This window comes from Trichechus manatus, unplaced genomic scaffold, assembly GCF_000243295.1.
Source record: "Trichechus manatus latirostris isolate Lorelei unplaced genomic scaffold, TriManLat1.0 scaffold00345, whole genome shotgun sequence".
Taxonomy (NCBI): Eukaryota; Metazoa; Chordata; class Mammalia; order Sirenia; family Trichechidae; genus Trichechus; species Trichechus manatus.
In genome coordinates this window covers 131,096-147,086 of record NW_004444281.1, presented here as the reverse complement: position 1 = coordinate 147,086, position 15,991 = coordinate 131,096, and the positions used below count along the sequence as shown (strand labels likewise).

General features: G+C 38.2%; 2 protein-coding genes and 1 long non-coding RNA gene across 4 annotated transcripts in view; 1 reads left to right on the top strand and 2 right to left on the bottom strand.

The window, feature by feature from the left end:
* Window positions 1-2,553: 2,553 nt before the first annotated feature.
* LOC111819282 (uncharacterized) lies at window positions 2,554-7,919 on the bottom strand. The gene is made up of 2 exons (XR_002823011.1): window positions 7,456-7,919; window positions 2,554-3,694 (listed from the first exon to the last, which is right to left on the bottom strand). It is a non-coding gene; the product is annotated as an uncharacterized LOC111819282 (long non-coding RNA).
* A 1,820-nt stretch (window positions 7,920-9,739) lies between these two features.
* LOC101349865 (histone H2B type 1-J) lies at window positions 9,740-15,424 on the bottom strand. The gene is made up of 2 exons (XM_004390909.2): window positions 15,009-15,424; window positions 9,740-10,142 (listed from the first exon to the last, which is right to left on the bottom strand). Exon 1 carries the CDS (start codon window positions 15,390-15,392, stop codon window positions 15,012-15,014), a length of 381 nt encoding a protein of 126 aa, XP_004390966.1. The 5' UTR covers window positions 15,393-15,424; the 3' UTR covers window positions 9,740-10,142; window positions 15,009-15,011.
* Window positions 15,425-15,668: 244 nt separating this feature from the next.
* LOC101349604 (histone H2A type 1) overlaps window positions 15,669-15,991 on the top strand; it is a 1,015-nt gene continuing 692 nt past the window's right edge. Inside the window, exon 1 of one of the 2 annotated variants that reach the window (XM_023725664.1) lies at window positions 15,669-15,959. In XM_023725664.1, coding sequence (XP_023581432.1) covers window positions 15,714-15,959 — 246 coding nt within the window. In that variant the 5' untranslated portion in view covers window positions 15,669-15,713. Of the gene's footprint in view, window positions 15,990-15,991 lie in introns of both variants that reach the window. The other variant, XM_023725663.1, reaches the window with a different exon arrangement.

Sequence of the window (15,991 nt, the reverse complement as noted above, 5' to 3'; positions counted from 1 at the left end):
GTAGAACCTCCCATCTCCGTCTCTCCTATTCATTCACATTTTACTCTGCTGTGGCAAGCAAAGTGGAGAGATCTTGACTGTTCCCGTGAAACCCAGAACATATAGCTACTGATTGTTCTGGGGAGTTCCACCCTGTGTGAGGTAATGTGTCTTTCTGAGGTCATAGAATTGGTATAGACTTTTCTCAATCCCTCATCCCGCAAACTCCTAACTAGCAAGGTGCTCCTAGCAGCATTATGTAATTCAAATATAATGCAAGCCAACTATGTAATTTTAGATTTTATGGTAGCCTTTTAAGAAAAATAAAACATAAATGAAATTGATTTTAATAATACATTTCTCTTAACCCAACATATCCAAAATATTGTAATTTCAGCAGTTACATTTTATGAATTATTGAAGAGATATTTTACATCTTTTTTATACTAGATCTTTGAAATCAGCTGTACATTTTATACTTACAGCACTTCTCAATTATAATGAGGGAAGGACTCAATACCCATTTGTGGCTATAGAATTGGACAGTGGAAGTCTAGAACAGGGAGTCTTGATCTAGATTTACCCATGTTCAAATCCAGCTCTGTTAATTCTGTTCTCTGGATGAATGGGTGACAATCTTTGTAAGACTCAAATATCCTCACCTGCTGCGATGGCTATATTAACCCCAGCCTCACAGCATCATAGTGACAAATATAAATGCCCAAATTGTGCCTGTTTTAGGGAAGAGCTCCAGAGTATGTTGGTATTTATCATTGATCTTTTATCAAATCAGTGAGAAATCATGGCATCGTATACTTTTATGGATTACACTGTGTCCTCCAAAATTATGTGTTGTTAATCCTTAAACTTGTGGATGTAATCCCATTTGGGAATAGGGTTTTCTCTTTTATGTTAATGAGGCCATCAGTGTAGGGTGTGTTTTAAGCCAATCACTTCTGAGATATAAAAAAAGATTAGGTACAGAAGCAAACAAGCACAAACGGACAAAGATTGATGCCACCGGTGATCAAGGAACCTACGAAGAAAAACCAAAAGAGTCCCTTCCCCAGAGCTGGTGCCCGAAATTCAAACTTTTAGCCTCCTAACTGTAGAAAATAAATTTCTGTTAGTTAAAACTACCCACTTTGTGATATTTCTGTTACAGCAGCACTAGATAACTAAGACAATACTTCAGCTCTGAGTTTATCATGTAATAATTAAACAGCAGAGCTAAAAGCGATATTAGAGACCATCTTCTGATTCAAGCAGCTTTATTTGGCAAATGATGGAACCCAGATTTAGAGCAGAAAGAAACCTGCCCAAATTGGGATAATTATTTAGAACTTACCATGTCCAAGATTATCTATATAAATTGCTAGTTATCACACAGAAATGATGTCAAACTCTAGCTTATTTCATCAATGAATATTTATTTTGGGAATCTTTTGTGGACTGGGCATTGGAGACACAGTAGTAAACAAGACAAAATCTCTGTGCTTGAGAAGCTGAAAGGCATTATATTCACTACTGAAAGAGGTCTTTACATCTGTTTCTAATGACACGTAATTTACATTAAGAACATTACACTATCATAATTATACTTATGGATGAGTCATGACAAAGTGACACCACTACTGCAAATTACCTAGAATAAGACTTAGACCATTGTATTTTACCAGAAATATTTGGTCCCACAATCCCCCACCCTCTCTAGCTTCCTCATCCCCAAATGTAACCATTATCTTGACTTGTATCACCATGGATTAGTTTTGCCTTTGTTCAATTTCATACACTAAATAGTTATACATTAAGAATTATATGCAAGATGGTGCCTGGCTACCACTACTGACCATTCTGACCAGCGACACAATAGGAGATCCTGGATAAAATGGGAGAACAATGTAGAACAAAACTTGAATTCCTAAAAGAGGCCAGACCTACTGGACTGATAGAGACTAGAGGAACCCATGAGACTATTACCTTAAGAGAACCTTTGAACTTGGAATTGAAGGTATTTCTGCAGGTCACCTTTCAGCCAAATAATAGATTGGCTTATATCACTGTTGAGTAATGAGCTCCCTTAAACAATTAACTATATGAGACCTAAAAGCTCAACAGTTACCCAAAAGCAGATGAGAAGGCAAGGAGGGGAAGGGAAGCTAGATCAATGGAAACAGAACAAACAGAATGGAAACAATGAGAATGCTGACACATTGTAAAAATTGTAATGAATGGCACAAAACAATTTGTATAAAAATTGTTAAAGGGGAACCTAAAATGTTGGGTAAACTTTCACTTAAAACACAATAAAATATTATTGAAACAAGTTATATGCAAGCTGACTTCTTTTGCTATACTGAGATTTACCCATGTAGAATTATTTTATTCATTTTGTTTGCTCTATAGAATTCCATTGTTAAAATATACCTCCACTTAATTACCTTTCTACTGTTCATGCACATGGATTGTTTACTCTTTGAAGGTATTATGGATACACATTCTTGTGTATGACTTTTTGTGACATGTTCTATCATTTGAGAATAAAGATAGTGTGTTTTTTCCAATCTGGAGGACTGTTTTTTTTTTTTTTGCCTGATTGCACTGGCTAGAATTTTCAGTACAGTATTGAATACAAGTGCTGCGAGTAGACATAAAAGTCTTTTTCATGATCTAGGGGGAAAACACTCAATCTTTCCCCTTTTTTAAGTATGATGTTAGTTGCAGGTTTTTCATAGTTCTCCTTTTATCAAGAATTGATTTTTTTTTCAGGAATTGATGTTGGACTTTGTCAAATGTATTTTCTGTATCTATGATCATATAGTTTTTCTTTTTAGTTTGTTAATATGGTATTGCATTGATTGATTTTCAAATGTTAAACAAACCCTGCATTTTTGGGATAAGCCAGGAATACTTGATCATGATGTACCATTCTTTTAATATATTGTTGAATTTGATTTTCTAAAATTTTGTTTAGAACTTTTGTACCTATGTTCATGAGAGATACTGGTCAGTAGTTTTGTTTGTTTGTAATGTATTTGTCTGATTTTAGCATCAAAATGATGCTAGCCTCATAGAATGAGTTTGGACAGGTTGGCAAATGTTTTCTGTGAGAGGCCAGATAGCGAAAGCTCTACAGGCCATAGGGTCTCTGTCACAACTACTCAATTCTGTTATTGTAGTAGAAAAGTAGTAACAGAAAATGTGTAAATCAGTGAGGGTGGCTGTGACCCAGTAACTTTATTTTCAAATCAGATAATGGGCCAGATTTGGCTTGTGGGCCATACTTTGTCAGTCACTGAGTTAGGAAGTATTTCTTCCCAGTTCTAAAACTTATATAAAAATGCAGAAGCAACCAAAAATAACAAGGTTGGAGGATTTACACAATCAATCCTTATTTTAAGCTATAGTATATGGTTGATTGGTGTTGCTCCAAGATTAGGCAAAACGAAAGATGGAAGGAACAGAATAGACAACCAGAAATACACCCACGCATGTATAGACACCTGATTTATGACAAAGGTGCAGTGGACAAAGGGTTGTCTTTCCAATAAATTGTTTTGGGTTGATGATATGTCCATACGGAAATATCCACGTGGAAAAACCTCTTACAAATAACCCAATGAAAATGCAAAGACATAAACAGCATTTTCCACTAAATGATATTCAATGTCCAGTAAGCATGCGGAAGAAGTATACATCACTACTCATCGGGGATCTGAAAATTAAAATAAAAGTGAGATATCATTACACATCCTTCCAGAAAGGCAAAACAATTGACAAAATAAGAGAAAGATATAAAACAAGACTGTTTTACATTGCTCGCAGGAGTTTGGTTTAGCCACTTTGGAAAAGTATTTGTCAGTGTTTACTAAAAATTAAACGTGTGGCCACCTTACAAACTGTCAATTCCACTCCTACTTTATGCCCCAAAAATATGTATATGCCTACCAAAAAAATTATACAAAAACATTCAGAGTTTATATTCATGATAGCACAAAAAAAAAAAAAAAACTCTGAAAACCACTGAAAAATAAGCAAGGGCATTGAATTTTAAATGGTTAACAATTCTCAGGCCATCGTGACTCAATGAAATATTTACCATGCATTATTTTTAATTGCAACAAAATAAACTTTAGAATTTAAATCTATAAACTATAGTATTAACTTTGTAGCATAGTTAATTTAAACATAAATCCAAATATATTATGACTTTAACAATCCCTAATTTGCTAATTTTTTACATAAAATGACCATCTTTTTCTGAGTATATTAATAAAAATATTTTTAATGGTATTTGACTCAAATGTTGCTGGAAAGCCTAAACATAATGATGAAACTATTGACCTACCCTATTATTGGTCTTATGTATTGTTATAAAACACAAAATATGCCATTATATTTACTTTAGATTATCTAAGTACTGGTAGGTCAGGTGCAGAACCTACCAGATGAAGCAAATGAGGCTTTATCTAAGTGGTGACAATTTTTTGGCGAGAAATGAGCATCAGGGAGAACTAGACAATGCAAAACTAAAATTCTGTAAGAATTTGAATCCAAGACCTTTTGCTTACCAGACAAGTAGAATGAAAAACAAAGCCACAATCCCACTTACTGTTCTAAAAATTAATTTATTTGATATGCATAATATGGACAATATTTAAGAGCATGCCAGTAGAATTTCAGATTTTGCAAGTGAAAAATCACATTTCATTTTGAGCGGGAAACATACCAAGACAAAACTCCTTGGTAAAAGACATTGCCAAGGCCTGAGCAGAGGAGGCTACCGCTTGTGGAAAACGCAAGTTTCATACAAATTGTTTGTTTTTCAATTCCTATCCTGAAATCTATAGAAGGTTGTTCTAAGCACTGATCCTTGAGAAAAACCCAGCTCTTCCCACTCTGTCCACAACAATCAACAAATTCTGAAGTGTACATTCTAGGTGTGACAATGTGTTAGTGCATATCATGGTCACTGCTCTTGAGAAGATGGAGGTGTTGAGAAAAACAGCCACACTATCATAGTACATGGCAGAAAAGCAAACAAATGAAAAACAAGTTTAAATAGAGAGCTCTGGGGGTTTAGAGAAAAGTAATGTTATCAGATGGAAGGAATCAAGAATGGGTATTGAAGGATGAAATTTAAGAGGGAATAGAGAGTAGGGGGACAGGTATAGAAGTGGGAATTTCTCTATAAAAAAGAACAAGAGCCTGTTTAACTGAGTGTGGAACACTCAGGGTAGGAGTGATTTTTTTTTTTTAATAGTAATATTTTATTGTGTTTTCGGTGAAGGTTTACACAGCAGCCTAGGTTCCCACTCAACAATTTCTAAACAAGTTGTCCAGTGACATTGGTAATATTCTTCACAATGTGTGATCGTTCTCATTATTTCTGTTCTGGTTGTTCCATTTCCATTAATCCAGTTTCCCAGCCCCCTTATATTCTCATCTTTGTTTTTAAAGTAATTGTTGATCATTTGGTCTCATATAGGTGATTTTTTAAAGGAGCACAGTACTTCTATGTGTGATACTCAATTGTTTTGTGAGCCAATCTGTTATTTAGCTACAAGGTGACCCCAGGGGTTAGTTTCAGTTCAAAGTTTAAAGGGTATCTCAGGGCAATAGTCTTGGAGAGTTCTCCAGTCTCAACCAGTCCAGTAGGTCTGTTTTTTGTTTGTTTTTTTAGGAATCTGAGGTTCTGTTCCACATTTTTCTCCCATTCTATCATCAGGGTCCATCTATTGTGGCTCTGATTAGAATGGTCGGTAGTGGTAGCGGGGCACCATCTAATTGTTCTGGTCTTAGGGTAGATGAGGTAGTGGTTAATGTAGACTGTTAGTCCTGTAGACTAGTTTCTTTTTTGAGTCTTTGGTTTTCTGCTTTCTTTTTTGCGCCAGATAAATAGATACCAATAGTTTGCAGCTTAGAGGGTTACTGGCAAGTTTTTAAGACCCGAGGCACTACTCACCAAACTAGGATGTAGAACATAACTTTATGAACTATGTTATGCCAATTGACCTAGATGTCCCACGAGACTATGGTCCTAATCCTTCAAACCTAGAAATCTAACCCTGCAAGGTGTTTGGTTATGTATAAGAAGTATCTGTAACTGTGCCTCCTACATACTTGAATATATGTGCATACATTCATATAGATGCATATACATACGCATACACCTATATATATATATACACACACACATATACATACTTATACACATATACAGGGGCCCTAGTTGTACAGTGGTCAATGCTCAGCTGCTAACTTAAAGGTCAGCAGTTCTAATCCACCAGCTGTTTCATGGGAGAAAGATGTGGCAGTCTGCCTCTGTAAAGATAACAGCCTTGGAAATCTTATGGGGCAGTTCTACTCTGTCCTATAGGGTTGCTATGAGTTGGAATCCATGGCAGATGGATTGGTTTTGGTTATACACACACATATATATATATATATGTTGTTGTTGTTAGGTGCTGTAGAGTCAGTTTTGACTCTCAGCGACCCTATGTACAACCGAACCAAACACTGCTTGATCCTGTGCCATCTTCACAATCATTGTTAGTTATGTTTGAGCCCATTGTTGCAGCCACTGTATCAATCCACCTTGTCGAGGGTCTTCCTTTTCTTTTTTTTGAATTATACTTTAGATGAAGGTTTACAGAGCAAATTAGTTTCTCATTAAACAAATAATATACATACTGTTTTGTAACATTGGTTGCCAAACTCAGGACATGTCAACACTCGCCACTTCCTGACCTTGGATTCCCCATTACCAGCTTTCCTGTCCCCTTCTGCCTTCTTGCCCTTGCCCCTGGGCTAGTGTGCCCATTTAGTCTTGTTTTGTTTTATGGGTCTGTCTAATCTTTGGCTGAAGTGTGAACCTCAGGAGTGACTTCAGTACTGAGTTAAAAGAGTGTCCAGGGAGTAGAAGTGATTTTTTCAAAGTAAACTGGAAAAGTGTAGATGAAGAGTAATGGTTAGAAATACAGATTAATTAAGTATATTGAAGATCTTTTGAAGAACTCTGAGCAAAAGAGTTACATTATCAAACTGAGCTTTGACGTATATGTCTTTAACTGTGGACGGTCAAGAAGGATGGAAGATGGTGATACTAGAGGTGGAGAAACCAGGAGCTATTCAAACAGGGAAGGGCCCCAGGTATTGGGCCACATTCCTCCATCAGCCTCTGAAGTCAGCTGTGACATACATGTGACACAGCATTTCCTCCACAATGTTATGTACCATGAATGAATGAAGGAATAAATGAAAAGAAAGAGGATGTGCAGAAACAATATGCAAGATTTGGCAAGTCATTGGAGATGGGGATGTCTATTTAATGGATGAAGCAGTCCACACATCTGTAAATATGGTGAGCATATATAGAGAAGGAATGATAGAGGAAACATGAGCTGAGATGGAGTAAAGTTTACACATATTTTGGAGTAAAAATCTGCTTTCCAGTACTAGATTTGTACCACTTACCAGCCATGTGATTTTAGGAAGTTATTTTTCTCCTGTGAGTCTCAGCTTCATCTTTAAAATGAAGATAATGATATCTATGTTTGTGGAAAAATTAAATTGGATTAAATAAAACAACGTGAGTGATTTCACTTTTTATCGTGTCTGACACATTGCCCTGAATAGCAGTTACTACTATGAGGTGCTTTTGGTAGTATTTTGAAGAGGAATATCTCAAGCCATATTGTCACAAATGCAGATTTAAGTTAAGTTTATTTAAGTTTTGGCTGGACACAGTTTTGGCAGCCATTCACTAGTTGGACTAGATTGCCTACTCAGTACTATGGCCATAGAGGAGACTGTGGATGTTTCTGAAGGCAGAAAGATCCAGATAATTGGAAGAGAAGAGGGGAAAAGACCAGCCAAAAGACAAGCACAATTGTCCCTTCCCACAAGTCAACGTGAGTCAGAATTGACTCAACAGCAATGGGTTTGTTTTTTTTTTTTTTTTTTGGGTTTACAAGTCCAAAGGGCCCTCCCACTGAGTGAGCCCAGAATAGAATGGACAACATGGTCCCTGAGTTTTGGGTCCTGCCAAGCACAGGGGTAGCTTGTTAGCTCATATGGAGAAGTCCTTAGAAGCCAATGTTTCTCTTTGTAGTGAAATGGACTAAGAATGATTTCTCATGAAACACACAACCCCTGAAGCTGACCAGGCAGCACATCTTTCTTAATCGAAAGATTCTGACTTGGAGCTTCAGAGAAGGCAAGTCTATCTTCAAGTGACACAACATATCAACTGCTTTATTTGGTACATAAGAAAATAAAATACTATATGTACCAATAATAATTCATGAAAAACTTTCAGGGAAAAGAAGAAATGCAAATTTTAACAAAACCAAAGTTTTTTGGGGGGGAGTGAAATTTGAGAACCTGCCAGAAGGAGTACTCAAAGGACAATGGCCATAAAGGATGACAATTTGTCTCTGGTCTTCTAGATCATCCACCAAAGGAAGTAAAGGAAGTTCTTTGAGGGTCTCCCAGTTGGCAGCTGCAAGGTAGAAGAATATTCATTCATTTGTTTCTTCAGATATAGATATATATATATTTTTTCCACCTACTCTGTGCCAGGCACCACTCTAGAAGCTAAAAAATACAGCAGCGATCAAAATAGAGAGAAGGAAAAAAATCCAGCTCTCAAGGAACTTATATTCTAGTGGGGAAGGCTGAGTGGTGAAGGCATAAGCAAATGAATAGGAAAGTACACAGCATGTCGGATCTTAATACATATTATGAAGAAAAATAAAGTCATTAGTATCATAGGAAATGCGGGTGGGGTGGATCAACTACAAGAAGACACAGAAAGCTTCACTGATAAGACAAATTCTCCAGGTTTGGACACCAATGTCTCTCCTTACAAAGAGTAGAGGTCCCTCTCCAGGAAAAGAGCAGGAATTCAGCCATCCCAGAGCCACCCTGACCTGCTCAGCTCTTGGGCAGCTCCGAAGACAGGTCCACACTTAAGCATCTTCCTATAGCCATGGTGAGGTTTCCAATCTAGCAGCAGGTTTGGCATTGTTTCTCTCCTTGGGTCACCAATTTTAGCCACTCTATTTACTAACAGGAAAGAGTTCCAAGATAGTGAGAAAAGCAATGGACACAGTCATGTGAGGAACATTCAACCATTGGTCATTTGATTTTAAGGGGTACAAAGAGACACCACATATATGTATTGTGTTTGTATAAAGAAATTCCAGATAGATATACAGGAAACCAATATGGTTCTTTCTAGTAAATGGGGGAACTGGGCAGTGGGTTACTAGGTTGGGTGCTTACTGTATTCTTTATACATACAGTAATTATACCTTAGAGTCGAAATACCTGATTAAACTTTAAACCAAAACAAACAAAAAATGTTTTAACTACATTATCCTAAATGGCCACAAGATGGAGATAGTGTTTCTTAACTTACCTGCTGATGGAGGGAGGGGAGAGATCCTGTGAGCTCTTCCCTGTGCCTGCCTCTCTTCTGGTCTTTCCTTAGTACAGTAACAGTTGCCAGAATTTCTCTCCACTGACACTTGATTTCTCTCAGTGTGGTCCCTTTGTTGACCAAGTAAGAAATATGTTCATTAATTGAGCCAGCTTTATTTTTAAAATTTGGGGAAGAGGTGGAAATAATGACCGGAACCAAACCCATTGCAGTCACGTCGATAATGTACCTCCAAGCACCCATCACAAATACTTCAACAATTACCAACGTCTTGCCCATTTTGCTTCATTTATTATCAACACCCACATGTGGGGGGAGTGGTAAAGAAATCCAAAGCATGTTATTTCAATCATGAATATTTTAACAAGCATCCTAACTGATATGGACTTAAAGAAAACACAATACTATTTTCCCTCCTAAGATAATTTAAAAAATTATTTGTAACATCATCCAATACCTAGTCCTTTAAAAAAAAAAAAAATCCCCAATTTCCTCAAATATTTTTTTACTATGATTTTAGCTGAATAAGGATCTCATCAGATCCACACATGGCATTTGGTTATGTTTCTTAAATCTATTTAATATGTAGCATGTATCCAAGTTTCCAAGTTGCTATGTTTGCTCTTTGGAGAAGGCATCAAGAGACTATAATCTAGGTGACTGGAATTCTCATTGTTCATGGATTGTCATTTCCTGTAAACATTTTCTGTGAAAAGTTCTAGGAAAAAAAGAAAAAGTTTTGTTTTCTAAAAAGAAAAATAACAAATTTAAGATCATACTGATATTTCCCACTCAAATTTAAGTTAAAGGGATTTTTTTTTTATTGTACTTTAGGTGAAGGTTTACAGAACATACTAGCTTCTCATTAAACAGTTAGTACACATACTGTTTTGTGCCATTGGTTGCCAACCCCACGACATATCAACACTCTCCTCTTCTCGACCCTGGGTTCCCTATTACCAGCTTTCCGGTCCCCTCCTGCCTTCTGGTCCTTGCCCCTGGGCTGGTGTGCCCATTTAATTTCATTTTGTTATATGGGCCTGTTTAACCTTTGGTTGAAGGGTTAAACTCAGGAGTGACTACATTACTGAGCTAAAAGGGAGTCTGGGGGCCATACTCTCAGGGTTTCTTCAGGCTCTGTCAGGTCAGTAAGTCTGGTCTTTTTTTGGGAGTTAGAATTTTGTTCTACATTTTTCTCCAGCTCTGTCTGGGACCTTCTATTGTGATCCTTGTCAGAGCAGTCAGTGGTGGTAGCTGGGCACCATCTACTTGTGCTGGACTCAGTCTGGTGGAGGCTGTGGTAGTTGTGGTCCATTAGTTCTTTGGACTGATCTCTCTTGTGTCTCTGGTTTTCTTCATTCTCCTAAGTTAAAGGGATTTTTACCGAACATCTTTGAGTTTATAATTAAAACTCTTTTACTGAAAACTCTTAGTTCCTGACACAATAACTGTATAAAATAGTGAAAGACATCTTAACACTTTTGTAACTCTGAATTAGGAACAAGAAGGAAAGAGAAGAAAAAAATTGAACAAAAGAATCAATGAAGAAATTGAATCCATTCTGATTTACAAATCCAAAATATCTGCTAGAAATATATTTTCTATATGTAGAAATAAATCACTTTAAAAATATGACTACTTTAAGTTAAAAAAAAAAACTCTATCAAATTTCATTGGCAAATGAGAAGGTAGTTTCTTTTCTAAATTAGAATGAGAAAAAGAGCGTTTTTACAAGAATGCAGTATTTTGAGTTCTTCCTGTGACCAATCACAGTAATCCCACTTTTCATGTAGAAACTTGTATATTGAAACTATGACCTAGACAAGCCAATTAAGCTAGTAAAAAATTATAATTATTCCGAACTCCTTTCCTACACATGCTGAGGTCCCAACTAGGTATTACTTTCTCAGTCTTGGGAAATGCAGTATCTTTTTTATGGTTAAACCATTTTGTGGAGCTGTGTAGCCCATTAACTACAACATTTCTATCACCAGGAAGGCAATTTTTGTAAAAAGAATATACTGTGCCAACACTTGATTGTTGGCATGGAAAATGGTCACAACTGAGCAGAAAAACAAAAAGAAACAAACACCCTCTCCCAGAGAGATAGAATTCCTTGCCTATCCTCCAAGAAAAAATATATTTGGTACTCCTTTGTTCTGGACTGAAGTTCAGTAATATTTTCTCCTTCCCAAATTAAGGAAGAAAGAATACAGAAAGCTTGGAGTGGTAAAACAGTTTAAAAAGAAAATGCTTTTTTTAATGAAATAGAATAACACTCTTTTTTCATGGTTTGTGTGTTTGTTTCTTGCTGAAGAAATCCTACCTCGTCGTTTAAAAGGTTTTAGTAGTTCTCCTTTTACGTTTAGGGACTTTTAATTTTCCCTTGCGGATAACCAATCATCCTGATAAAGTTATTGACTAGCCTATTTTTTCCTCACTAATCTGAAATCCCACCTCTTCTTATTTCTAAAGTGTCTACAAAAAAATTAAATCTGGTCTTTGGATTTCTATCTAATTCAGTTGGTAAATGTATCCATCTCTGTGCAATAACACCCAATATTATAACTATTGAGTCTTTATACCCACTAAATCATGTTCTACCTCATCAGGAGTTTCTCAGCTATTTTTGTCACTTTTGTCAGGAGCTGAGCTGAGCTGGAGAGAGAGCTGAACTGAGCTGCCAGGTGTCGGAGTACTCAGTTAAGACAAGCTAAAATGAAGAGTCAAGTCTCTAATCACTTACTTCGATAATACAAGCAAGAGGTTAAATGGGAGAAACCACTAACTCCTTCAATGTTTCATTTTCCCCCTAGGGCCAGCGCCACAGGGTGAGGGTCAGACACTTCAGCACAGATGGCAGATATGGGAAATTTCTCACTGCCAAGGGAGACTGGAATAGGGGCCTGTCCTCGTGAAGTCACTAGACCAACACTCTAATCTGATATTTAAACAAATAAAATGTATTGAAGGAATGAACCTCGGGAGAGCATGCAGTCAGTTTGCCTGTAACTGTAAGCTTTGCCTTACAGGCAAAACAAAGAGATATGTAACAAGTAGAGTGAGTACAGATAACAATTTCACAACAAAGCAATGGCAAGAAAAGAGGTGAGATTTACAAGGGTGGCAATTAACTGTGAAACTTTCTTTATACCAGTTTCTAGTGTAACACAAATCTCGCATACTTGATACATTGTAACTAAAGTAATAATTCTTAAATGAAAAGTATAAACAATTTCGACACGGAAGTTTAGTGATATGGAACTTAGTGATATAATTGCAGCTGGGCCATCTTAATTGGAAACTTTGGATAAAGAACTGACCATTAGTTAGGAAAATGTAAATAAACTGCTTATTTAGCTGAGAGAAATGCGATAACACCTAGGCGCTTGCTGGGGAACTTGTTAAGGTAGTTGAAACAACATGTTAATCTATAGGCTCTAATTTACTTTTAACAACCCAATAAAGCTTTTTCAGAAGCCAGATGCGGGAACACTCTTAACATAACAAACACAACTGAGCTTTGTTTTTCAAATGGCAACTTTAACAGAATCCTAATGGTTATCAGAAGTGTAGAAGTAAAACCCTAAGTTTAATTTCTGAATGGAGTACTTAATTTTAGTACTGAAATCTCCCCAATTAGACCTACTGGCACACAGGCCCTTGGCCAAGGTCTGTCTTGGGCTCTTCTGCTGAGGCCACCTAATCAAGGAGCCTTGAGACACTTTTTCTCCACTCTGACTCAATATCCAGTACTTATCCACTGCTAACCCTTTCCCTTCTCCTTCCCCTAGCCCCTAGGTCCATAAAATGGCAGAAATCTTTTGTTCAGAGCTCCGTTGCCAATGAAAGGTCTCCCACATTTGCACTGAACTGCCTGACCCTCACCTGGTCCTGTTCCATGGGGAGAAATAAACGACAACAAAAAAATATTTAGCTTGGAAATTATCGTTTGATTATTTGGATTAACGGAGAGTATCAGGGCTTCATGTGACAGAACAAGTCATGACATAAAAATCATTTATGCTGTGTTTGTTTACAGGTCTCAGTTATCTTTAGTGTAGGATGGCAATAGGAGAAAATAATGCTTTTCCTTTTCTCTTTCTTTCCTTATTTTTCATGCCATGAGTGGACATTTCATGGCAACATGAGTTGTATTTACAACCAGACAGAGAACGATACAAGTAGAGATATAGAAGAAACCACGCGGAAGCAGTTTCCAAATGCTAAACAAGCTGTTAGATGCAGCGGCTTAAAAAAGGAAAGAAATTTCAGAAGAGCCAGTAGGATGACAGTGGGCCTTGAAAGAAAGACGTGTAGGATTTGAATCGAAAAGGGGGAAATAATTTAACAAAGTGCTAATAGTTTGAGACATTATTACTGTACCAAATTGGATCCATTTTAGATACGTTAGGCAATAATTTATTTTAAATTACCAAAACGAAAACTCAGCCATAACCCTTCACAGACCTTGGCTTTTTATTATCTGAAGCATATAATGTTTAATAATTATCATCCAGAAAAACATCATCATTTGTTGGGTGGTTGGGTCTCGTTTATGTCAACCTGAATGATTTAGAACTTCCTTTTCGTCAGCGGTTCCAGGCATGGTCAGAAACAGAATTTAAAATACCAAGCAAAAAAGTTTTAAAATAGATTAATTTCAGTTTCAGAAGAGTCTGGGATAAATGCTCTCACATTTTTCTGCCTTCATTACGCCCCAAAGTCTTGTTTCCTCGTGTAATGTTTTGTTATATGGATATACGGTAAAGGCAAAAATTTCCTAACTAGAAACAACATTGATCCCTCTCAGACTGAAAATAACATTCCTCAAAATCCTTTCTCTTCAACTCAAATTTCGAGAAAATAATAAATCTTATTCTCGAAAGGACTGATATCCTAAAGGGAAGAATGAAAAACAATCCACTAACCGACATTGTTTACCCAAAGAGCACGAGTGCCGGGCTGAGGGCCCCAGGGGCTGGAATCCTTTCGCGCACGCGTACTGTCCGGCTCTGGTCCTGAATGCTGCTGACCAATCAGGACGCGGGAAGGAAGGGCGGGCAATTCCCCCAACAAATTCAAATTGCCCGCGCAACCTGAGTCGGGGCGTGAGTCCAACTCATTAACTCGGAAAGGGATCCTGTAGTATGAACTTGCTTCAAACTTAAAGTTTCTCTTCTAGTTCGTTACTTAACCCCAACGGGTAGCAGAACTGTGGACAGACTACATTTCAAATATAGGAAGTTCTTAAATGACAAAGAGAAGCTCAGGGCATCGTTACTTTACACTACAGTTTCTAAATTTTGTCAGAGTAAAGTCACGTTTTTGGTCGTTTCATCCCTGTCTTGACAAAAAAGATCCTAAACTTTGCCCAGTGGTTACTCAACTAGACTACGCAAAACTGGAACGAGTAATCTTGCCTCGAAAGAATATTTTCCTAACTGAATTACAAGCGGTACCAAGCACCTGATAAGGGCGAGCTGTTAGTAAGGGCCGAAGAAAAACAAGCGCCAACTCTCTCATTGAGGATATGAGTGGCTCTTAAAAGAGCCGTTTAGTTTATGTTGAGTTTACAACTTACTGTTTACTTGGCGCTGGTGTACTTGGTGACGGCCTTGGTGCCCTCGGACACGGCGTGCTTGGCCAGCTCCCCGGGCAGCAGTAGACGCACGGCCGTCTGGATCTCCCTAGACGTGATGGTTGAGCGCTTGTTGTAATGCGCCAGGCGAGACGCCTCACCAGCGATGCGCTCGAAAATGTCGTTGACAAATGAGTTCATGATGCCCATGGCCTTGGACGAGATGCCGGTGTCAGGGTGGACCTGCTTCAGCACTTTGTATACATAAATGGAGTAACTCTCCTTGCGACTTCGCTTACGCTTCTTGCCATCCTTCTTCTGCGCTTTGGTCACCGCCTTCTTGGAGCCCTTCTTTGGGGCCGGCGCGGACTTCGCTGGTTCAGGCATGACCGGATGAGCCGATAAACACTCGCGAGCAAGAGAAAAAAGTGAGGGAAGTACCAGCCCTGTCGTCCTTATATAGAAAGCTTTATGCAAATAAAGAGAAGAGTTAAAGTCCTGTGCTTGATTGGTAGTTATTTAGGGTGACATCATAATGTACTTTTGCCCAATCAGAATAAGCGAAGTCCAACGTCGCATTTCCATTGGTTAAGATGAAGTTGCACTCTTGACCAATGACACGTCTTCTTTTTCGCGCCCAACAAGGGTTATAAAAAGTGCTACTGTTACACGTTCGCCTCAGCTACTTGTGAGTTTAGCAAGTGCACTATGTCTGGACGCGGAAAACAAGGCGGCAAGGCTCGCGCCAAGGCTAAGACTCGGTCTTCTCGCGCTGGACTCCAGTTCCCCGTGGGCCGTGTGCACCGCCTGCTCCGCAAAGGCAACTATGCCGAGCGGGTTGGGGCCGGCGCTCCGGTATACCTGGCGGCGGTGCTGGAGTACCTGACGGCGGAGATCCTGGAGCTGGCGGGCAACGCGGCCCGCGACAACAAGAAGACGCGCATCATCCCGCGCCACCTGCAGCTGGCCATCCGCAACGACGAGGA